The sequence below is a fragment of the Cheilinus undulatus genome, linkage group 21 (assembly GCF_018320785.1).
Source record: "Cheilinus undulatus linkage group 21, ASM1832078v1, whole genome shotgun sequence".
Classification (NCBI taxonomy): Eukaryota; Metazoa; Chordata; class Actinopteri; order Labriformes; family Labridae; genus Cheilinus; species Cheilinus undulatus.
Window position 1 is genome coordinate 40,644,841 of NC_054885.1, and position 25,180 is coordinate 40,670,020.

A 25,180-nucleotide genomic window follows, 5' to 3' on the forward strand; every position below is an offset into this window, starting at 1 on the left:
TCAACCAAAGAGCCAAATTATTGAAAAATACCTTTGCAAGAGCCACAATCTAAGTGGTAAAAAGTGGCAAAAACAGCTTGAAGTAGCAATAAAAATCAGTTAAAGGTGGCAAATAATGGTCAAACAGCAGCAAAAATGGGTAAAGAGGGGCAAAAATAGGGAGAAAAACTGGAAGGTAGCAAAAATTGGTAAAAAGTGACAAAAAGCAAGTTAGAGGTGGCTTAAAACGGTCTAAAAATGGCAAAACATGTAAGGAGAGTGACTAAAATTGGCAAAAAGCAGTCAAGAGTGGCAAAATGGGCAAGAAAAGAGGAAACAAGCGGTATTTAATGGCATAAGGTCACTAAAATGGTGAAAATGGGGAGAAAAAGGGCAAGAATGGGAAAAAAATAGGAAGAGGTGTGGTACTCAATGGCAAAAAGTAGCTTAAATGGCAAAAACTGGATACAAGTTGGAATAATAAGTTACAAAAATGGGCATAAAAGAAGGAAAAAAGTGGTATTTAATGGTAAAAGGTTAATGGTAAAAGGTTAAATGGTAATGGTTAAATGGGCAAAATGTGGGGCAAAAAATTGTGAAAAAGGGCAAAAATGGGATAAAAGTGGCAAAAATTAGAAACATACCTGATGACATACCAAGAATATCACAGACTTCCTGTTATTTTAATGTGATATATTGGTATAAATACATAATTTATTACTTTATTCCTGGTCTGGAAATGTGTGGATATTATCTTTAAATAAGAGCTCTAATATTTAATATCTGCACATCTCCAACATTAACCCTTTCTCTGCTTGCCTAAGGGATTTCTACGATGTTTGTCCAAGAAGGACCATGATGCATTGGAACAATATTAAATTATGAGATTGTTGCTGATGATTCACCAGGCTTTCTGGAAGATTTTCCCATAACCCTTAGTTTGGAGTGTTCCTCTGGAATATTGAAGGTCTCTGCAGCCCTAGAACCCCACGTACCCCTCCATTCAATGAAGACCAGAACACTAGATGTGAACGCAGTGGTAGAGGCCAGGATGATGGTTGGGATTGAACCCTCCAGTATTTATGCATCAACAGTTTTCACAGAGACGCTCTGAACGTCTTCTGCAGTGAGTCAAAGCCCCCGAGACGATGAAATTGGTGCACACAGAGGCAGACCGCTGCAGCAGAGTCCTACAGTACTTACAGTAAGCCCCACACACGCAGGCTGCCACAGAGTATAAATAGTTAATGGATATCACTGTCAATATGTCACCGCGCCTGTGTGTGTTAGTGTGTAGTCAGATGTGACACTCAGTGATTCCCACGGTGAGATGAGTCAAGACTTCCTACTCATCACCGAGGCTGCCAGAATCACAGTGAACACAACACGACTGTTCGGAGGCAGGTCACGATCGAAGCCGGCAAAAACATGGAGATTTCATCCTGATAATCCTCTAATTCTACTGTAGCGCTCTCATTAATCTTTATGTTTTAGCAGCTCATTAATCAACATTTAACCTGATCCAGATGGAAACCTTCAGCCGTCTTCTTCACGCCGTCTACACATGAGCAGATTTAAAAAGCTCACTGACGTTAAAAACGTGGGAGACTGCAGACATGAGGAAGGCTTCAACCATTTTTCAACATCATAATCCTCCAAATTCACCCACTAGATTAGTGGATCTTAACCGGTTCATCCTCAGGACCCACCACCACCTCCTTAATGAGCAATCATGACCCAGATTTATGGAGATGTTCAGATGCTCACATGGATTTAAGGGGAACAAAAACTAGGACTGAACACAGATGCAGGACTGAACACAGATGTTTAAAAAGGTCGGAGAGGACGTGCACCCGTCTTTATATTTTACTTTTCTTCTCAGGGAAGCCTGGAATTTTCATCAGTTCCTCAAGAAATGATCTACTATCACAGCAAAGCCAGCTTTGTGACAGTGTTCATTTAAGTAGCTATTTTTGATTTTAGTCTTACTTTTAGTCCATAAAAGTCCTCACATCTTAGTCTTTACTTTTAGTCCAATCATTTATTCTCTCTCCTAAATCTGGGACCAAATCATGGTAGTGTGTTCTCTGCAGAACCTGGGGTCCCTGCTTTCTACAGCTGAGAGGCAGAATAGATACAGATGTGTTGTTTTAGACAGATTTACCCACAGTGGAGAAATATCACTATTATCAATGAACACTGCTTTGTTATGACGAGAAAAGGAAAGAAGTAAAAATCTGAAGAGAACAGCCTGAATGTTCTGGTTATCATGGAGAAAAGGAGTTAAATAAAACAAGTGCTTGCATGTCTGCTTAGGGCATCCAAATGTTGTTTATCTTGCATGTACGTCATGTGATCAAAACCGTGAGTTTAAAGGTCAAAATATTACTTAAAAATTCAAACATTGAGGATCTTAAAGGGTAAAAAACAAGTTAAAAAGTCAAAAATGTGAATTAAAGAGGTTGAAATAATTAAAAGTGAAAAATCCAAACCATAACTTTGTGCAATAACTGTGAGATGCAAAAATAAGAATAATTATTTTTATTCAGTTATTCTATTTTTAAATTTTTTCTTATTTTCATGACAGAACAAGGATATTTTAAATCATCAGGGTTAGGTTTACATTTTTATACTGGAGGAAATCTGCAGACCAGTGGGCCAGTTATAGTAAAAATATGAAATGACCTGGTGGACCAGGTATAACTGCACCATGGGCTAGACTTGGCCCCTGGGCCTTGAGTTTGACACCCATGCTCTAGGACCTCTGTCAGAAACCCACGACAGCCAATGAAAGTGAGTAAACTGGGTGAGGTCACAACCTGCTCCTTTAACTCGGGGTCGATCGTTACTGACGCTGATATTTGGCCGATTATCAGTATTGGCATTTTATTGTGTGGATAATCAGTAAAGTTAATTAATAAAAGCTGCACTACTTTGTCTTCTCTGGTTTTATTTCCACTCTCCAGTCTCTACTAACGTCCTTTATTCCAGTGGTTTTCAAAGAGGCGGGCCATCCCTAGGGGGCGCCACCAAACTTCAGGGGAGGCGTGGAACCATAAACCAGGAAAAAAGGAGCTTTTGTTGTTTGCTGCGTGTGAGGGTCAAACTAGCGAGGGTTTTTCTGCACTGGTCCTGCTGATGCTCGATGTCTAAGCTAATGACAGGATCAGGCTGTGTGAACCCTGATCTGCTGTGATACAATCCTACATCATCTGCAAAAATGCAGACTCATAGTTCCCTAAACTAGACCATAGTAATCAGGTCTTATATGCAGCGAGTTCAGTACTGAAACTAGAACTGACTACCTGGGTAAGATAGGTGATTAATATACAAACCAAAATATTCAGATGTTTAAATAAAAATGTTTAGAAAATAAAGTTAGTGACATTTTTTAATCTTATTTCTACAGTGGTGGGGTCCATGGAATAAATGTTTTTCTCCATGGGAGGCTCACTCTCCCACACTCTGAAAACCCCGGCTCTATACAATACAGTCTGATTGGCTGGATGTCACGAGAGTTCTAGCCAATCAGCACTTAACCCTGGGTCGTACTGACATAGAGAGTGTATGACATCACTTCCTGTTTTCCTGTTTCTGCTGTGATGATGTCGAGGATAGATTGTTTATTTTCCTTCTTTTCATGCAGTTTTCCTTTTTCCACATCAGGTACGACATGCAGGTCAAAATAAACGCCTTTTGGATTCAGGTATCAGTTATCGTCTCATGAGGCACTCATAATCAGTACGGGTAAACAGTATCAGCTGACCCCTAGTTTTTACTCATGACTCACTTGTTTGGCATCCATGATGAGTCAAAGAAGCGAGCTGAGGCGTTAAACCCGGTCAGAGAAGCAGCTGTAAACACGTTAGCTCTGCACACCTGCTGAAACCTCTGCTACTAAGTTAAATCAGTGATGAAAATGTAAACTCAGACATGTCCTTCACAGTAAAAGTGCATGGTTATTATTATGTTTGAGGGCTTTTATTGTGAAGGGCTGCTTGTACACCTCAGTAGGAGAGAAATGAAACTTAGAGAGTGTTTATAATCCTGGTTCTGTGATCTTCTGCTCAGACATGAGCTCAGTCTGTCATCAGAACACCTGAGTATGCATTTAAGTATTTAACTGTGTCATCTGATATCAAACTCACAGCAAAGATGTAGCAGTGCATGAGCTGAAACATGCAGCATGTGAGCCTTTACATGGGCACTGCATTAGCTGGTAGTTTTCTGGATGAATGCATGTTTGTGTGTGAGGAGGTGAGGGAATGTTTCTGCAGGTGTAACTGAATCTCAGTCTTCTGGTCCACTGACAGTAAGGACGGTTGTACCTGCTGCCGTATTCATGCAGCTGTAGCTGCTCCATGTCAGTGTGTCTGTTTTGAACATTGCTGCTGGCTGAGTTCTGCAGGTTTGGAGGGAAATAGAGCTGCAGCACAATCACCTGCAGCCTGAGGACAGACACACAAACACGGACAGTCAGAGTGAAGTGAAGCAGACCCTCCACAGAGACTCTCTCCATGCATCCCACATGAACTCATCTCCATTCTGACCCACTTTAAAGTTTCACAACAACTTTGTTCATTTTTATAAAAAGGAAACCAACAGAGGCATTATTCATAAAGGGGCTGATGATTTAAAATGCTTTTCAACCTTGCGCTTTCATGACAATTAAACTAAAGGGCTGCTTTCTTTGTCTCTACAGCTCAGCCTATTGCATCCAAGCTTGATGAGGGTTGGTGGGCGTACAAGGACGTCGTCCAGGGAAGCTTCGTTCCAGGTAAGAGACCGTCACCCACGGGGAGAATACACTGAAATGGTTTGGCTGAAACGGATTGTTTTTATGAATTCTGCAAACATGGAAGCAGAGCTGCAGAAACGTAGAAGCATCCAAGTCTGGCTCTGCTTATTTCAGCTGATTGTGCCCAGAATGGGTGCTAATAAAAACACCACTTTAATTGGTGTAAATAAGTGGTTGATTTGAGCCAGAAGGAGTGTTCTTCGACAGCGATGAAGGCTCGCCGTTGTTCACAGCTGGTGGTTATTGTTGTGGTTGTGTCTGCTGCCGGCGCCGTGTGAGCCCTGCGGTTGTTTCATGTCAGTTTTTACGGCTCAGCTCGTCTCTAAATGCTCTGTGAGTGAGAGAATGAGCGCTTTAAGTGTGCATGTTTTCAAATCAAGCTAAATCCACTTCCTAGCTGAACTCTTTCATGCAGATTGCTGCAGCAGAGCGCCACGATTTTCCCTCCAAACCTTGAGAAGGCAATTTAATTAAATCAAACAAAGGGAGGTCAGTGCTGAATGGAAACACAGGAAATCAGAATATCATCCATAAATAGTATAAACAATTAATAAAATGGGAATCTGACGGATTAATGTAATAAAATTAGGGCTGGATTCTGCAGCACTGGTTCTGGTTTTTGTGAGTTGGTGGGGATTAATGTAAATCCTTTAAAGGGAAATTCTGCCTGATTTCTTTAATGAAACTTGGCTCTTTATTTGACATTTTTTAGCTTTGAATCACTAAAAGGTTTAAAAATAAGCCTGCAGCCTCGAAACAGGCGGTGATTTCTGTGCTGTTATGGGTTCAGGATCAACGTGCATCCTCTAAGAGTTCTCATTTTACCCCGAAAAAGCTCTGATTCTTATTCTGAGAGTGTGACACTAGAGGTGGAGCTTCATATTAAACCCCAAACAGCTGTTTCAAACACGCCACACTGATAGATACAGGAGCTTCACCTGTCAAACACAGGAGCTGGTGTTCTACTTCTGATGGACGGTTCAAATTCATGTCTGTCATCAGGCAGATCCGTCCCTCAAAGCTTTAAAGGGATACTTCAACATTTTGGCAAATTCGCCCATTGCCATAATCCCTATAGTCTTACTAATAGGTTTGTTACCTTTTGTTGTTGGTGCAAGCTGTTTTTAGCTCAGCGGTGCCGAGTTAGGAGCTGCGCTGCCAACACTATGGAGTCTTATGGTAATTCTGGCTTTCCCTCGTCAAACTCATCAAATACACAATCCAACGACTCCAAAACGCTCTGGTGGACAAGTTGTGACCTGCACATTCACCACGCTATGAAATAATCATGGACCTTTACGAGACAAAGTTGTTTTAGAGACAAATGAAAGCCGGAACTACACTCCAGACACGGCTGCTGGGCGGAGTGATTTCAAAAGTGGCAAAAGTGGTTTACTCAAGAAAGTAGTTCCGAGTATTTGCTTCATGTGTCGTAATGTTCCATAATTATACGTTATTATTATTATTAAGTAGTGAATTCTGCCATGTGAGCTGTGCAGGGTTCAGCCTTTCTGCTGTCTGTTTGGCATAGATCTGACTAATGTAAGTCCCACAGCTGCTAACGTGGGTGTGTGTGCTGTGAACTGTGGAAGAAGTCTACATCATTTAGTTGTGTGTTTGTGGGCCCATTTGCGTGTGTTGGCGCAGAGTGTCCGCAGTATTGAATCCAAACAGAGGAGATGTGTCGGTGCACAGTTTCGCGTAATCTCATTGTCCTGAGCCGAGCATCCAGCTGATTTCAGGGTTGTGTCTGAGCAGAGTTAGAAGTTATGACTGAAAGTCAAACCCCGTGCACCAGCTGGACTGCAGCTGCTTCTGTGTTATGACATGGTGTAACTTTTTATGCCGGGATGATCAGGCGCAGGTTTAAAACATCGGACGCAACTATAGTAAGAGCGGAAAACACACAGCAATGTTCATAAAACCTGGGACCTACATGTAGCATACGATGGCAGCGTGGTTCTCTGATTTTTCCATCCTCTGGCTCTTCATGACTTATACTGACAGATACGTTTATTTTCACTGGTACTTTTTCTTTTGTAACTCTAGCTGCTCTTCTCTGCTGCTCTAAAAGCTGTGTGATGTTTTTAGGGCAGTGTTCTGGCGGCGTCTGGTTAATCTGAGTTTAGAACTTGCAGCGTTAGTCTCTCTCTCTCTCTCTGCACCTGTTTGTAGGTGCGATCTTGTCCTGGAGGTGTCATTCATGCGCTGGATGGTTATGGTGCGTACGTTGAATTGTCATCCTGGTGGTGCCACTGGCATGCACGAGCTACCGTTTTTAGAGCAGTGAAGAAGAACCAAAGGAGCCACTGCAGCAGCAGAGAATGGAGGCTGTGTGACAGTTTTTCTCTGAATGTGATCGTTAAAACGCCCTCCAGACTGGCACTGGCGTACACGACAGGAAGTGACACAGTTTATCAAAAGTGAAATAACTTTTGAACCATAAATCTCTGCCTCTTCCTTGTTTTTCCTCTTGAAGCTAGCCGTTGTGCCTTCACTGATGCCTTTGAATCCTTGCAGCAGCATTTTCAGCGAGCCTGGAGCTCGTAGGACTTTTCAGGACTTTACAGCCGCTGCTGGTCGGCCAAACTGTTCTATAAATGATCAGACCTTAATTCTCACGATGGCTGCATCTCTAGAAAAGTCAACGTTAAACTTATTTTTGGTTCACTGCAGCCGCTGTGAGGGTTTGGAGGTAATAGATCAGTGATCCTCAACATAAGGTGGCTCTTTTATGTCTTCATTTGAAAAATTCCCATTTTTTCCACTTCTTTTTGACACTTTTATCTGCTTTTTGCAGTTTTTTGCCCCCTCCCCCTTTTTTTTGCCTTTTTTGCCACTTTTCACCCATTTAAGCTGCCTTTTGAAATTAAATGCCACCTATTTCCCATTTTCCCACTTTTTTTTCTCTGATTTTTACCCATTTTAGTCACTTTTCACTAATTTTGTAGCCACTCTTAGCCCATTTTTGCCACCTGTTACTCATTTTTTTACCACATCTCACCCATTTTTGCCACTTCTTTTTGTCAATTTTTGTCAATTTTTGACACTTTTAACCTGCTTTTTGCAATTTTGCAACTTCTCACCATAAATAAATTCCACTTAATTCCTCTTTTCCCACCTTTTTTATGAATTTTGCCCATTTTTGTCACTTTCCACTCATTTTTTTTAGCCAAAGTTTTGCCACTTTGGACCATTTTTGCCACTTTCTGCTCTTTTTTGCCACTTTTCCCCCAATGTTTGCCCCTTTTTGCCTGTTTTTGCCACTTCTCACCCATTTCAGCTACCTTTTGCAATTGAATGCCACTTTTTTGCCAAATTTTCCCACCTTTTTTTCAGATTTTTGCCAATTTTTTGCCATTATTTGCCACCTTTAACTTATTTGTTGGTGACTTCCCACCTATTTTTGCCACATTCTGCCCTTTTCCCCGCTCTTCTCCCAGTGTTTGCCCCTTTTTGACCACCATTGGCACCTTTTCCTTATTTTAATTGCCATGTTTCACCTCTTAGATTGTGGCTCTTGCAGGTGTAATTTTCACCAGTTTGGCTCTCTAGTTGAGCAGGGCTGTTATAGATCTACTGTAGATACTTTGAAATCAGCTGATGTTTATTACAGATGTTGATTTCCAGCTGTAGATTGCTGTAGATTCAGTAGACAGAGCCTGTGTGGTTTATTTTAAAGGCTGTCTGTAACCTCCTCACAGCTCTGTCTCCTCCACGCCGTACCTTTCTGCTCCTCGCTCTCAGTGCTGCGCCAGCACCACAAACGTCTGCTTCAAGCTGTTTCTGGGAGTGAGGAGGGAATGGAGTCAGCAGAAAGAGAGAGAAAAAGTGAAATGATATCATAAACCTCGGGTCAGTGTTTGCTGTCGTCTCCTGCTCGTACTTCCTGTGATCACCTGCGCTCATGCATGATGTTCGCCACGATGGCGGGGATTAAAGAGACGGGGCGGTGGGTGTTGGGAGGGAGCACGGGCGGAGATAGATGTGTGGCAGCCTCGCAGCACAAACAGAAATCACTGTTCCCTCTCGAGTGAGATGACCCAGGAGGAGACGCCGCACAAATGAGGCAGCTTTCAGCTCGCCACAAATGCAGAGGAGCTCTGAAGGAGAGATAAAAGGCGGCAGAGAGGAAGGAGTCTGGCAATAACACGGCGGTTCGCCTCTGAGTTATCACGCTGGCACCGTGAAGTACTAAACTAAATATAACGCTGGGTACAGTATGCACCGCAGATGCCATGAACAATGAGGGGGTTTGGCAGCAGGACGGAGCAGATCTGGTCTTCATTTCACACGTTCAGCACCAGCAGAGAGGAAACCTCCCAGGATCAGGACGGCCAAGGCCCCGTAACCCCCCGATGACCCTGAATCCCAACAGACAGGAAAGGATCTCAACTACATCTGATTATCGGCTGTTTTAAGCTCAGGATATTTTAGCTGTGCCCGGAACGTTCCAGAGAGAAGCTCAGGGAAGCTGAGGCTGCTTTTATTCACAGGAGGGCGATTAATCAGGCCTGGGCACGCCAAAGTCAAGGCCGGCTACGCTCTGGACGGGCTTAAGACTGATCTGGGTCTGATTCGACCCCTCAGTCAACAGTCCCAGCAGGAGGAGGAGGGTCTGATTCGACCCCCCTCAATCAACAGTCCCAGCAGGAGGAGGAGGGTCTGATTCGACCCCCCCCAGTCAACAGTCCCAGCAGGAGGAGGGTCTGATTCAACCCCCCTCAGTCAACAGTCCCAGCAGGAGGAGGAGGGTCTGATTCGACCCCTAGTCAACAGTCCCAGCAGGAGGAGGGTCTGATTCAACCCCCCTCACTCAACAGTCCCAGCAGGAGGAGGAGGGTCTGATTCGACCCCCCCCAGTCAACAGTCCCAGCAGGAGGAGGAGGGTCTGATTCGACCCCCCCCAGTCAACAGTCCCAGCAGGAGGAGGGTCTGATTCAACCCCCCTCAGTCAACAGTCCCAGCAGGAGGAGGGTCTGATTCGACCCCCCCCAGACAACAGTCCCAGCAGGAGGAGGAGGGTCTGATTCAACCCCCCTCAGTCAACAGTCCCAGCAGGAGGAGGGTCTGATTCGACCCCCCCCAGTCAACGGTCCCAGCAGAAGGAGGGGTCTGACTTGACCCCCCTCAGTCAACAGTCCCAGCAGGAGGAGGGTCTGATTAGACCCCCCCCAGTCAACAGTCCCAGCAGGAGGAGGAGGGTCTGATTCAACCCCCCTCAGTCAACAGTCCCAGCAGGAGGAGGGTCTGATTCGACCCCCCCCAGTCAACAGTCCCAGCAGGAGGAGGAGGGTCTGATTCGACCCCCCCCAGTCAACAGTCCCAGCAGGAGGAGGGTCTGATTCAACCCCCCTCAGTCAACAGTCCCAGCAGGAGGAGGGTCTGATTCGACCCCCCCCAGTCAACAGTCCCAGCAGGAGGAGGAGGGTCTGATTCAACCCCCCTCAGTCAACAGTCCCAGCAGGAGGAGGGTCTGATTCGACCCCCCCCAGTCAACGGTCCCAGCAGAAGGAGGGGTCTGATTCAACCCCCCTCAGTCAACAGTCCCAGCAGGAGGAGGAGGGTCTGATTCGACCCCCCCCCAGTCAACAGTCCCAGCAGGAGGAGGGTCTGATTCGACCCCCCCCCAGTCAACAGTCCCAGCAGGAGGAGGGTCTGATTCAACCCCCCTCAGTCAACATTCCCAGCAGGAGGAGGGTCTGATTTGACCACCCAAGTCAACAGTCCCAGCAGCAGGAGGCGTCTGATTCGACCCCTAGTCAACAGTCCCAGCAGGAGGTGGAGGTTTGAGATTTGCGGTCTGGACTCGTCAGGAGAATGTTGACTAAGGGAATTAAAGCAGCTCTGGACTGCAGAGTCGCCCCCTGCTGGACATTAGAGGTCCCGTTCTGAGTTCTCTGTATCTCCTGTCGTCTCCTCTGTGGTTTCAGCTCCTCGCTCCTGCTGACGTTCCTCCTTAGGTCTGTTGGGCTCGTTGTGCGTCAGCCTGTTCGGGGCGTCAGGTTTGCTCTGCAGCTCTACACTTCTTATGTATATTTGATCACATGTGCGTCTGCCATCTCTTTTATCTTCTCCCTCCTCTCTCCTTCATTCTCTCTCATCTCCTCTTCCTCATCTCTGCTCCTCTGTTTCCTTCTTCTCCTCACAGCTCGTCTACGTCTTCTTCTTCTCCTCTCTCTATTCCTGCAGCGTCTCCTCCTCTCCTCGTCCCCAGCCGCTCATCCTTCTCTCCTCTTTGTTTCCTCTTTCACTCCCCTCCTCTGCTCCCTCCAGCTCGCTCTTCCTCCCCGCCTGAACGGCCTGGAGATGTTGCTATCACTCATTTGAACTCGCTCCGACTCCAGGCCCATTTAAAAGCTCAGAGGAAATCTGAGCGCTGATGAAGCCGCTCGCTCGCGCTCTCTCTCTCTCTCTCAGGCGGTCAGAGGTGAGGTTGTGATGATCTCTCCAACGTACGCAGATATGGTCAAGCCCTGATTTCAAAGAGAGAGAAGCACAAAGATCAGACCGACAGAAAACGGTCAATAGACGTCATCGTGGTGCTTGACTCATCCAGAATCAAATCTTTGGGATCACCCTGAGGTATGAGTCTGAGGGTTCTGGCTTTAACTGAAACCGTTCAGATTTAAGTGGGAGAGAAACAGAAGAATCATGAAATATGTTGAGAAAATGGGCTGAAAACTTTCTGTGGGAATGGTGCATTTACTGACTTCATATTTTTTTTTATCCGAGGAGTTAGAAAGGACTCCTTCAAGTAAGCTCAGAGTTTAGTAAAAAAAAATCTCTGAGAATTAAAATGCAAAATACAAGGCCTGCAAAACACGATCAGCCAGATCAACTACCTGGTAGTAGTAAGAAAAAGGAATTTCCCGCCCTTCACATCCTAAACAGCAGCATTACTGACCCAACATGCCATAAACAAACCTAACTGTCCAGACTTTTTTGGACTTTCATGGAGGCGTTGTTAGAAGTAGAAGGATTCTCCTGCAGGTTTGTCAACATCTCAGAAGCTCAGTGCTGGCTGAGTCTCTGAATGAAGGTTCAGTGGTACTGTTTAAATTAGGTCTGTCACACAATTAAAGCCTCAAATCGCAATTGTTGGATTCTGGATTTTGTCTTAAACTTTGGCTAATTGGATCCTGTTTGGATGCAGACCTGCTTTTATTTTCAAAGAAATTAAAGGGGACATATTTTACCCCTTTAAGACAAGTTTATATCTCATAGGTTTATATCTCAGAGGTCCCCAAAACATGCCTGTGAAGTTTGAGCTGTAAAAACACTCCAGTATTGATTTCTGCATGTCTAAAACCTCCTCTGTTTCAGCCCTGCTCAGAACCAGCTATTTCTGTGTCTGTGGCTTTAAATATTACTGAGCTGTCTGATTCCGCCCCTTTCAGGAAATGGATGTGGCTTAATGGTTGTGGCTCTCCTGATCCTGAGCTGGCAGCTGAGAGGAGGATCAGGAGAGGAGGGCGGAACTTTCTTTCTAGTGGGGAGGCCCAGCTAAACTTGTGGGTGGAGCTAACTCCCCACATGACATCATGAGGGTAAAATCGGAGAACGGCTTGTTTCAGCACACATTTTCTGAAAGGTGGTGGTGGTGGGGGTGTTTAAGTAATCAAAACTATGACTAGCATAATTCTAGCCAGGATTTCATCCAGAGTCTTTCCCATGTTTTATGATTTTTGTGGAGGGTCAGCAAGATGGCATCAACAGACATCCGTGTTTTGTTTTGTTTTGTTTTTTTCTGAAGTCATGTGATCACTGAGGTCGCAGGCAGGTCAGCAGGTGTGTGGTCTCCAGTGATCTGACAGTCTGGCTGAGTCGTCTAGTGTGTGAGTACAGAAGATTAAAGATGAAAAATTGTTTGAAACTGTCCTGATGTCTGTGGTCTCCAATGGTGTTAAAATTGTTTAAGATTTAAAAATCGTCTAGTGTGGGACCAGCCTAAAACTGTGACTAAAAATATTCATCTGCAGCTTTTTTTCCATGACTAAAACTAGACTGGGACTAACAAAAATAGATCTGTGATGACTAAAACTAGACTGAGACTAACAAAAATAGATCTGTGATGACTAAAACTAGACTGAGACTAACAAAAATAGATCTGTGATGACTAAAACTAGACTGAGACTAACAATAATAGATCTGTAATGACTAAAACTAGACTGAGACTAACAAACATAGATCTGTGATGACTAAAACTAGACTGAGACTAACAAAAATAGATCTGTGATGACTAAAACTAGACTGAGACTAACAAAAATAGATCTGTGATAACTAAAACTAGACTGAGACTAACAAAAATAGATCTGTGATAACTAAAACTAGACTGAGACTAACAAAAATAGATCTGTGATGACTAAAACTAGACTGAGACTAACAAAAATAGATCTGTGATGACTAAAACTAGACTGAGACTAACAAACATAGATCTGTGATAACTAAAACTAGACTGAGACTAACAAACATAGATCTGTGATAACTAAAACTAGACTGAGACTAACAAAAATAGATCTGTGATAACTAAAACTAGACTGAGACTAACAAAAATAGATCTGTGATGACTAAAACTAGACTGAGACTAACAAAAATAGATCTGTGATAACTAAAACTAGACCGAAATGTAATGTATTTTTGTCAGACATTCTAAATCTGTGATATTTCTCCACTGTAGGTTAATCTGTCTAAAACAACACATCTGTATCTATTCTGCCTCTCAGCTGTAGAAAGCAGGGACCCCAGGTTTGGCAGAGAACACACTACCATGATTTGGTACCAGATTTAGGAGAGAGAATAAATGCTTGGACTAAAAGTAAAGACTAAACTGTGAGGACTTTGATGGACTAAAACTGAAAAGGGTAGAAATGACTAAAATGTGACTAAAACTAAAATGAATTTCATTTAAAGACTAAAACTGAGACTAAAACTAGAAATAGCTGCCAAAATGAACCCTGGTGCACCGGTCATGTGACTGGAATCTCTGGGCTCATGGAGATTTTTGAAGTGTTGCACGGTGCACACAGGCAGCAACAGCATCCTTGAACTGCAGTCAGCTCTGTGTGTTTTGGAAACTCATCAGCACTGAGTTGTTTTGCCAGCCGGCATGCTGCATCCTATCTGAAAGGCTTTAATTCAACATCCCTGCCCCGTTCATTAGTCCTTTTATTTCCCTTGTTTGCAGCCTGGCTGCAGGAATAGAAATGTTTGCCTTGATGTCTGTTTCCTTAAATCAATAATAAAGTCTCTCAGTGATTTTTGGGTGGTTGTCTGGGTTTTCTACTCACTTTCATTGATTAATTTCCATTGTAAACATGAGGCAGTTATAGCTGATTGATTCATAAATGTATTCATAAATATTTTCCCTCATCTCCTTCAAGAAGCCTTTTCCTCGTCGACATTTTATCGGTTTCTTTCAAGTCTTTCTGACAGTCTAATTGAGCGTGCAGACTTTCATTTTTGAAGTCTAAAAGGTTTACAGTGAAGCAGTAAATGAGGTCGACCCTGATAAACACGAGCTGCTCTTTATCCTTAAACTCATTAAATCATTTCTCTGTTGACTGGCACTTTTTTTAAAACATTTATTTTCTCTCTGAGTTTCTCTTTCAACAATCACACTTCTCTTCTCCTCGCCTGCTCCACACTTTTTCAACAAACTGCTTCACAGATACAAAAATAGAGTCTTTTTCTGGCCGGTCCGACTGGAGCGTGTATTCCCTCCAAACTCTGAGATCTTGGCCGTCTTGGAGCAGCAGACTGAATAAACTGTCAAAGTGCCATTCTCACATCCGGAGTATTCCTCCAAAACATGAGCCGTCTGCCCGCCGCTGATGGAGCAGAGACAGAAAGATAAATCTATTTTAGATTTAGATAGGCCGAGAGCTCTGTCCGTGATGACTGATGGTTTTTAAGTAAATGTAGAGACGCTGATAGAAAACCGCTAATTCTTTGCTCTCTCATTGTTGTACGCGTTTGAGCTTTTCCTCCTGAAGATAAATGCAAATGAAGTACAGTGAGATCTCGAGGACAGAGAGGAAGCGAGACAGCGTGTCCGTGTGGTTTCTCTCACATTGTACGTGTTTCTGAGCCGGCCTCGCCGTGACAGCGAAGGGAGGAGAGAGAGCTTGGCTAGGATTGAACCAACAAAGAAATGTTTGCCACTGACCTTTTTACCCAGAAGAAGAAGAGACGATAACAAACTGAACTTTTTCATTCATGAGAGCAGACTTACATTTTTTCCAACATTTATTTTATGCCTTTTCATACTTTTATTTATAGAAACAGGACAGAGGATAGAGCCAGAACAGGGATGAGAGACTCAAGAATGACACAGGCCAGACCTGAGCCTGTGTCATAAACAAACCCCAGACAGAGCCTAACCATCGGCACCCTGAGAGAAGGCTAAGATATATAATATTAAAAAACATGTTAGCATTAGATATCAGCTAGATAATCATCTGTGCCATCAGGTAAAGGTGCTTGTCTAGAGGCCTCGATGGGAGTCCTGAACATTTAGGATAAAGCCCCAACCATAAAACAGCTACCAGACTGTTTACTTCCTCCCTCAGCTCTGATTGGCTCAGTGTCCCTGAAAGGAGACACCTGGTGTTTTTTAACTATTAAAAGAGTGAATTTATCAGCGTCAGCTAGAAATATCAACGTATCAAAAATATTTAAAAAAAATCCAATATGGTGCATCCCTAGAATTCACTAGGGATGCTTCTCAGCAGCACGATGTTGCTGAGAAGCATCCCCACAGCGTGATGCTGCTGAGAAGCATCCCCACAGCGTGATGCTACTGAGAAGCATCCACACAGCATGATGCTACTGAGAAGCATCCCCACATCATGATGCTGCTGAGAAGCATCCCCACAGCATGATGCTGCCACCAGCGTGCTCCACAGTGGGGATGGTGTGTTTGTGGTGATGTCAGTGTTTGGCGTCTTGTCTGATGGTCTCAAAGCTCCATTCTGGTCTCATCAGACCAAAGAACTTTCTTCCTCTTGACCATGGAGTCTCCCACAGTCCTTCTGGTGAACTCTAGTCCAGATTGAATCTGAGTTTTCTTCAACAGTGTCTTTCTCTTTGCCACTCTCCCATAAAGCTCTGACTGGTGAAGAACCCGGCCAACAGTTGTTGTCTGCAGAGTCTCTCCATCTCAGCTGCTGAAGCTTGGAGCTCCTTCAGAGTAGTCATAGGTGTCTTGGTGTCCTCTCTCACTAGTCTCCTTCTTGCACGCCCACTCAGTCTGTGAGGACAGTCTGATCTAGGCAGATTTACACATGTGACATATTCCTTCATTTCTTCATGATGGATTTAACTGAACTCTGGGGGATGTTCAGAGACTTGGAGATGTTTCTGTCTCCATCCTCTGACTTAGACTTTTCAATAACCTTTTCTCTGAGTGTTCTTTTGTCTTCATGGTGTAATGGTAACCAGGAATACTGATGAACCGGTGACTGGACCTTCCAGACTCAGGTGAGTCTACTAGCACCAACTGTCTGGACCTCTGCTGGATTAGCTCAGTCACTTTAAAGGGGGGAAATATTTATGCAGTCACTTATTTTACATTACAGGTTTTTATTTGACTGACATTACTGTGTAGGAATCTGTTTTCAACTTGACTTTAAAGTGGTTTTTTTTCTACATTTTTTGTCAAAAAGCAAAATAATATTGACCTTTATATAGAATCAATCTACATCATAGCTACACCAGAACTGCACAGATGCTGCTGTGAGTGCTACTTGATGCTCCAAATGCTTCTCTGTAGGGTGAATTTTCTGCCAGTTTCTGGACCCGCCTCTACATTTCCTGCTGGTTTGTGGACAGGAAACCATAGCAGAAGAAAGTGAGCTGGTCTGTAGCTGGTAAATATGGATCATCAGGTGATTATACTGCAGTTATTGCAAAGATGAAGAGAAGAGACGTCGAAGGACATGGAGGGTACGACTGCTGAATCTGCAGAGGCAGAGGAAATGCACGTTGGATGTCGGCTAGGGCTGGGCAGTTAATCACAAATTAGGTTAAATCGCAGTATGGCATGCAGCAATTTTTAAATTGCAGACAGTGCAATATTTCTGTAACCTGAAAAGTGTCAAAATACCAGTTTGATACAATCTTTTTTTTTCTTTTTTTATGCTTTATACCAGTGTTGCTCAACCCTGCTCAACCAAAGAGCCAATTTGTTGAAAAATACCTTTGCAAGAGCCACAATGTAAGAGGTGTAAAGTGGCAAAAACAGCTTGAAGTAGCAACAGAAATAAGTTAAAGGTGGCAAAAATGGTCAAACATCAACAACAATGGGGAGTAAAAGTGGAAAAAAGGTCAGAAAGTAGCAAAAATGGGTGAGAAGTGACACAAAATGAGTTTTAGTTGGCATAAAAAGGTCCAAAAGTGGCAACGCCGTTAAAAAAAAGGAGTGAAAAGTGACTGAAATTGACAAAAAGCAGTCAAGATTGGCTAAAATGGACAAAAACTATGAAAAAAGTGGTATTCAATGACAATAAGTAGCTTAAATTGGTGAAAATGCAGAGAAAAATGGTGAAAAGGGGCAAAAAATGGGATAAAAGTGGCAAAAAGGTGTCAAAACGTGCCAAAAAAGTTGGGAAAAAGTGGTATTAAGTGGCAAAGATAGCCCAAATAGGCAAAAATGGGATAAAAGTGGCAGAAAGTGGCAAAAAAATAGGAAAACTGTGGTATTCAATGGCAAAAGGTAGCTTAAATGGGTGAAAAAGTGCAAAAACGTTTCCCCTTTTAAGGTTTTCTGGGGGTATAATATTTAAAATTAAGACATAAAAGAGCCACATACATTATTAAAACCTTCAAGTATCTTTTTTATTTCATTTTATTTTTTTTACAAAAATCTTACTTTTCTTGCTAGTGCATTTATTTTTCTTCATCAAAATGAGAAGAATATGAGAAATGATCGTCCCTTTCAATAAAGCGATTGATATCAAAATTGCTTTAGTAGCCAAAATCACAGAAAGATATTTTTTTTCTAAATTTAGCCCTAGTTTAACTTATCTAGTTTGTACTTGTTATAATATAGAGTGATTTCTTGCTGTTTGGTAAACAACAGAAAAACTGAGGAACCTAAATAATCACATTTCAAATCTCAATATTGCAGGAAAAAATTGCAATTAGATTCTTTTTGCAAATTGTTCAGCCCTAATGTGGGCGAGTAGATTTGACTTGTGTTGTCTGCAGCCATTTACCTCAGAGCTCACAGTGTGTCTGCAGACATCAGTCAGACCGGTGCTACCCAGCAGACCAATCACACTGCTTGTAAACTGTGCTGTTTTGAGTCGTAGCTAAATTTTGACGGAGGTGCATGTCGGGTTACTTTGCCTCTGCGTAAGTTTCAGAGCTGCATGGATTCAGTGCAGAAGTATAACTCAGCTCTAAAGACTGAGGCGATAAGAGCTGCCAAAGTTAACAGTGAGCGAGAGAAGAGAGGGAGAAAGAAGAGAAGAGGGGGAGAAATGTGAGTCGATGGTTTGGTGATGAAGAGGAGAAAAGAAAAGCGAGTGCTCCTGGGAGCTGGCCTTTCCTCCTGATAGATCTCATCTCTCTGCTTCTGTGAGTGTGTCCTTAAAGTTGGAAAGAGGAGCGATAAAAGCGAGGATGAGGAGCAGGAGGCGAGCTCGGGGGATCTGTTCTGTCGCTCTTTCAGCAGAAAATGATTACAGAAAAACTTTGGGAAAATAAAAATTTAATGTGTTTTTGCTTTTTCCTTGTTTGCAGATGCTCTGAACTCATAAAGGCTCTTTTTGTTGTAATCTTGTGTTTTTGGTTTCATTATGTGTCTCAATAACTCGTCTTTATTTCTCTTGTTATGTCAAGGCGCTGTGTTTGAAGAGCCTGACTGGGTTTATAAAACCTGACCTTCTCTCTGCTCACAGCAGCTTTCAAAGGCTTCTGAGCCACAGCTCTGCTTTGAATCACGTCAGAAATCCACAGTATGAGATAACTGTGTCGATGATGACCATGAAAAACATTGGAAGTGAAAGCTTACAGGCTTTAAAATTCCCCAAACCAACTAAGAAGCATGTGTGTCTGCTGGTGCAGAGACCTGAAGACTCTGACTACACAGGATGAAACGCTCCATGCCAGTGAAAATGATGTAATTACTACTATGATTGAGTCGTTGTTCTTGAGATTAAGCGTTGTTCTTTTTCTGGGCCGCTCCTGCAGTGAGCTGTTTGTTCAGGTGTCTTTCTGGATCTTACTATAAAGGTTTTTAAGACAAAAAGCAAAGCCAATTTTTTGGCTCTGCAGAAAGTGAAACGAAAAAATCTGGAACAACTCTCATTCATTAAGGCTTTCATTTATTAACACTGAGACTCTGCAGTATTTTCAGGGTAATGCAATAGTTGCTGACTACATAGACTGATCTGCAGACAATGCAATATTGACTGTGTGTATTTAAATGATATTTCACACGTCTGCTGTGTTATATTTATAGATGCACTAATAAAATCAAAGCATCGTCTGTGGACACTGGCCCACAGTTTTTATGCAAAGGCAGAAGTTTGTCTTCACCTGCATTTTCAAACAAAGGACCCACCAGCTGATGTCTGCCTGATATTCTGGTCTCTGCTGGGAGGTGTGGAGGCTCCAGGGGTGAGTCTTAGCCCATACACTCTCCAGGACCTGTATGGACTTGAGGGCCAGAGAACGGTGTCTGGACTTGGACTGGATCCTTGCAGAGACTGTAGATGTCCTCTCTTTAACCTGGAAGCTAAAGCAATGGGAATCCACATGTCCTGGACCAAAACAAAGACCCAGGGATTTAGGGATGCCTTGGATGCTGCCATGTCTGTGAGTGGTGAGAGGATGGAAGTTGTAGAGCAGAGTAATCCATTGATCCGCTGACTGTCAGGCTGAGATCAACTGCAGACTTGGACTCACACATGAGGGATGGGTTCACTAGTCAAGATGGTGTGGTGGTCCTGGTATCTGAGCATGCAGACTAAAGTCAGAGTCTTTGGGCCCTCTGTTCTCCTGGTCTTACTAGACTGTGGTGAGGCCTGGGTGCTGACTGATGGCCAGATGCGCTGGCTAGAATCCTTTCTGACATCACTTTCAGTATAATTGTCAGACCGTGTGTCTGATGCTGATGTGCTCAGGAGAGCGAGGATGGGACGGGTCAGCTGATGGATACGGGAGCGGCAGCTGCACTGCTACAGGCACCTGGTACACTTTCCTGGTCCTGGTCCAGCTCACCACATACTGGGTGCCCAGGACCCAGCAGGCTGGACCAGACGTCAGGGACACTGCGTGCATCGTGGAGGGGTCAGCAGGGAGGATACCTGAAGAGATGGGGCGTGGTCCTGGAGCAGATCTGGACTCAGTAGAACTGCCTGTTACCGTCCTCCCTGTTAATGTAGAGGCCGTCATAGACTACATGAATTCAGCCAGATTTAAGCCCCCCTAGTGTAGTCTGAGCCGGCCTTAAAGGCTCTTCACGACTACTGATGGTGCATTAGAAGGGTCGTCTCATGTCATAGAAGAGGATTTCTCCACCACCTGTGATCTGTCTGCAGGGACAGGAGCGCTCTGGAAACAGAGAGTTGGGTGTTTGTTCATATTTTTTAAACAGACTCTAATTTCTGTGGAGACTGACATTTCTCCCTGAAGGAAGTCAAAGCTGGATTTAAATCTTTCTGCTCCGTTCCTGACAGAGAGGATGCTGGGAAACGGTTTTTAGCCCACTCCAGGAACAAAAATAAGACGTGGAGAACACTGTATCACCTCCGGCAACTTCCATTAATGTCACACCTTGTGGTGTTATTGTTGTGTGTGTTATTTGTGTGTTTTTGGATGGAGGCGTGCGTCTGCTGTTGTTTCCTCTCAGAGTATTCCTGCTCATTTATCCAAGAGTATTCATATTTATCCAAGAGTATTCATATTTATCCAAGAGTATTCATATTTATCCAAGAGTATTCATATTTATCCAAGAGTATTCATATTTATCCAAGAGTATTCATATTTATCCAAGAATATTCATATTTATCCAGGAATATTCATATTTATCCAAGAGTATTCATATTTATCCAAGAGTATTCATATTTATCCAAGAGTATTCATATTTATCCAAGAGTATTCATATTTATCCAAGAATATTCATATTTATCCAAGAGTATTCATATTTATCCAAGAGTATTCATATTTATCCAAGAATATTCATATTTATCCAAGAATATTCATATTTATCCAAAAGTATTCATATTTATCCAAGAATATTCATATTTATCCAAGAGTATTCATATTTATCCAAGAGTATTCATATTTATCCAAGAATATTCATATTTATCCAAGAATATTCATATTTATCCAAGAGTATTCATATTTATCCAAGAGTATTCATATTTATCCAAGAGTATTCATATTTATCCAAGAATATTCATATTTATCCAGGAATATTCATATTTATCCAAGAGTATTCATATTTATCCAAGAATATTCATATTTATCCAAGAATATTCATATTTATCCAAAAGTATTCATATTTATCCAAGAATATTCATATTTATCCAAGAGTATTCATATTTATCCAAGAGTATTCATATTTATCCAAGAATATTCATATTTATCCAAGAGTATTCATATTTATCCAAGAATATTCATATTTATCCAAGAGTATTCATATTTATCCAAGAGTATTCATATTTATCCAAGAATATTCATATTTATCCAAGAGTATTCATATTTATCCAAGAATATTCATATTTATCCAAGAATATTCATATTTATCCAAGAGTATTCATATTTATCCAAGAATATTCATATTTATCCAAGAGTATTCATATTTATCCAAGAATATTCATATTTATCCAAGAGTATTCATATTTATCCAAGAATATTCATATTTATCCAAGAATATTCATATTTATCCAAGAGTATTCATATTTATCCAAGAGTATTCATATTTATCCAAGAATATTCATATTTATCCAAGAGTATTCATATTTATCCAAGAGTATTCATATTTATCCAAGAATATTCATATTTATCCAAGAGTATTCATATTTATCCAAGAGTATTCATATTTATCCAAGAATATTCATATTTATCCAAGAGAATTCATATTTATCCAAGAGAATTCATATTTATCCAAGAGTATTCATATTTATCCAAGAATATTCATATTTATCCAAGAGAATTCATATTTATCCAAGAGAATTCATATTTATCCAAGAATATTCATATTTATCCAAGAGAATTCATATTTATCCAAGAATATTCATATTTATCCAAGAGAATTCATATTTATCCAAGAATATTCATATTTATCCAAGAGAATTCATATTTATCCAAGAGAATTCATATTTATCCAAGAATATTCATATTTATCCAAGAGAATTCATATTTATCCAAGAATATTCATATTTATCCAAGAATATTCATATTTATCCAGGAATATTCATATTTATCCAAGAATATTCATATTTATCCAAGAATATTCATATTTATCCAAGAGAATTCATATTTATCCAAGAATATTCATATTTATCCAAGAGAATTCATATTTATCCAAGAGTATTCATATTTATCCAAGAATATTCATATTTATCCAAGAATATTCATATTTATCCAAGAATATTCATATTTATCCAAGAGAATTCATATTTATCCAAGAATATTCATATTTATCCAAGAGAATTCATATTTATCCAAGAGTATTCATATTTATCCAAGAGAATTCATATTTATTCAAGAGAATTCATATTTATCCAAGAGAATTCATATTTAACCAAGAATATTCATATTTATCCAAGAGAATTCATATTTATCCAAGAATATTCATATTTATCCAAGAATATTCATATTTATCCAGGAGAATTCATATTTATCCAAGAATATTCATATTTATCCAAGAATATTCATATTTATCCAAGAGTATTCATATTTATCCAAGAGAATTCATATTTATCCAAGAATATTCATATTTATCCAAGAGAATTCATATTTATCCAAGAATATTCATATTTATCCAAGAATATTCATATTTATCCAAGAGTATTCATATTTATCCAAGAGAATTCATATTTATCCAAGAGTATTCATATTTATCCAAGAGTATTCATATTTATCCAAGAGAATTCATATTTATCCAAGAGTATTCATATTTATCCAAGAATATTCATATTTATCCAAGAATATTCATATTTATCCAGGAGAATTCATATTTATCCAAGAATATTCATATTTATCCAAGAGAATTCATATTTATCCAAGAATATTCATATTTATCCAAGAGAATTCATATTTATCCAAGAATATTCATATTTATCCAAGAGAATTCATATTTATCCAAGAGAATTCATATTTATCCAAGAATATTCATATTTATCCAAGAGAATTCATATTTATCCAAGAATATTCATATTTATCCAAGAATATTCATATTTATCCAGGAATATTCATATTTATCCAAGAATATTCATATTTATCCAAGAATATTCATATTTATCCAAGAGAATTCATATTTATCCAAGAATATTCATATTTATCCAAGAGAATTCATATTTATCCAAGAGTATTCATATTTATCCAAGAATATTCATATTTATCCAAGAATATTCATATTTATCCAAGAATATTCATATTTATCCAAGAGAATTCATATTTATCCAAGAATATTCATATTTATCCAAGAGAATTCATATTTATCCAAGAGTATTCATATTTATCCAAGAGAATTCATATTTATTCAAGAGAATTCATATTTATCCAAGAGAATTCATATTTAACCAAGAATATTCATATTTATCCAAGAGAATTCATATTTATCCAAGAATATTCATATTTATCCAAGAATATTCATATTTATCCAGGAGAATTCATATTTATCCAAGAATATTCATATTTATCCAAGAGTATTCATATTTATCCAAGAGAATTCATATTTATCCAAGAATATTCATATTTATCCAAGAGAATTCATATTTATCCAAGAATATTCATATTTATCCAAGAATATTCATATTTATCCAAGAGTATTCATATTTATCCAAGAGAATTCATATTTATCCAAGAGTATTCATATTTATCCAAGAATATTCATATTTATCCAAGAGTATTCATATTTATCCAAGAATATTCATATTTATCCAAGAATATTCATATTTATCCAAGAATATTCATATTTATCCAAGAGTATTCATATTTATCCAAGAGTATTCATATTTATCCAAGAATATTCATATTTATCCAAGAATATTCATATTTATCCAAGAGAATTCATATTTATCCAAGAATGTTCATATTTATCCAAGAATATTCATATTTATCCAAGAGAATTCATATTTATCCAAGAGGATTCATATTTATCCAAGAGTATTCATATTTATCCAAGAATATTCATATTTATCTAAGAATATTCATATTTATCCAAGAGAATTCATATTTATCCAAGAATATTCATATTTATCCAAGAATATTCATATTTATCCAAGAGTATTCATATTTATCCAAGAGTATTCATATTTATCCAAGAATATTCATATTTATCCAAGAGTATTCATATTTATCCAAGAGTATTCATATTTATCCAAGAATATTCATATTTATCCAAGAATATTCATATTTATCCAAGAGTATTCATATTTATCCAAGAGTATTCATATTTATCCAAGAATATTCATATTTATCCAAGAGAATTCATATTTATCCAAGAGTATTCATATTTATCCAAGAATATTCATATTTATCCAAGAATATTCATATTTATCCAAGAGTATTCATATTTATCCAAGAATATTCATATTTATCCAAGAATATTCATATTTATCCAAGAGGATTCATATTTATCCAAGAATATTCATATTTATCCAGGAGAATTCATATTTATCCAAGAATATTCATATTTATCCAAGAATATTCATATTTATCCAAGAGTATTCATATTTATCCAAGAGAATTCATATTTATCCAAGAATATTCATATTTATCCAAGAGAATTCATATTTATCCAAGAATATTCATATTTATCCAAGAATATTCATATTTATCCAAGAGTATTCATATTTATCCAAGAGAATTCATATTTATCCAAGAGTATTCATATTTATCCAAGAGTATTCATATTTATCCAAGAGTATTCATATTTATCCAAGAATATTCATATTTATCCAAGAATATTCATATTTATCCAAGAGAATTCATATTTATCCAAGAATATTCATATTTATCCAAGAGTATTCATATTTATCCAAGAATATTCATATTTATCCAAGAGAATTCATATTTATCCAAGAGGATTCATATTTATCCAAGAGTATTCATATTTATCCAAGAATATTCATATTTATCTAAGAATATTCATATTTATCCAAGAGAATTCATATTTATCCAAGAATATTCATATTTATCCAAGAATATTCATATTTATCCAAG

The 25,180-nt window shown here is 39.9% G+C and overlaps 1 protein-coding gene across 2 annotated transcripts in view; it reads left to right on the forward strand.

Moving 5' to 3' along the window:
* Window positions 1–25,180, forward strand: part of LOC121529070 (carbonic anhydrase-related protein 10-like) — a 162,520-nt gene that overhangs the window by 4,897 nt on the left and 132,443 nt on the right. For both annotated transcript variants that reach the window (XM_041816746.1, XM_041816745.1), the window contains exon 2: window positions 4,682–4,756. In XM_041816746.1, coding sequence (XP_041672680.1) covers window positions 4,682–4,756 — 75 coding nt within the window. The remainder of the gene's footprint in view (window positions 1–4,681; window positions 4,757–25,180) is intronic.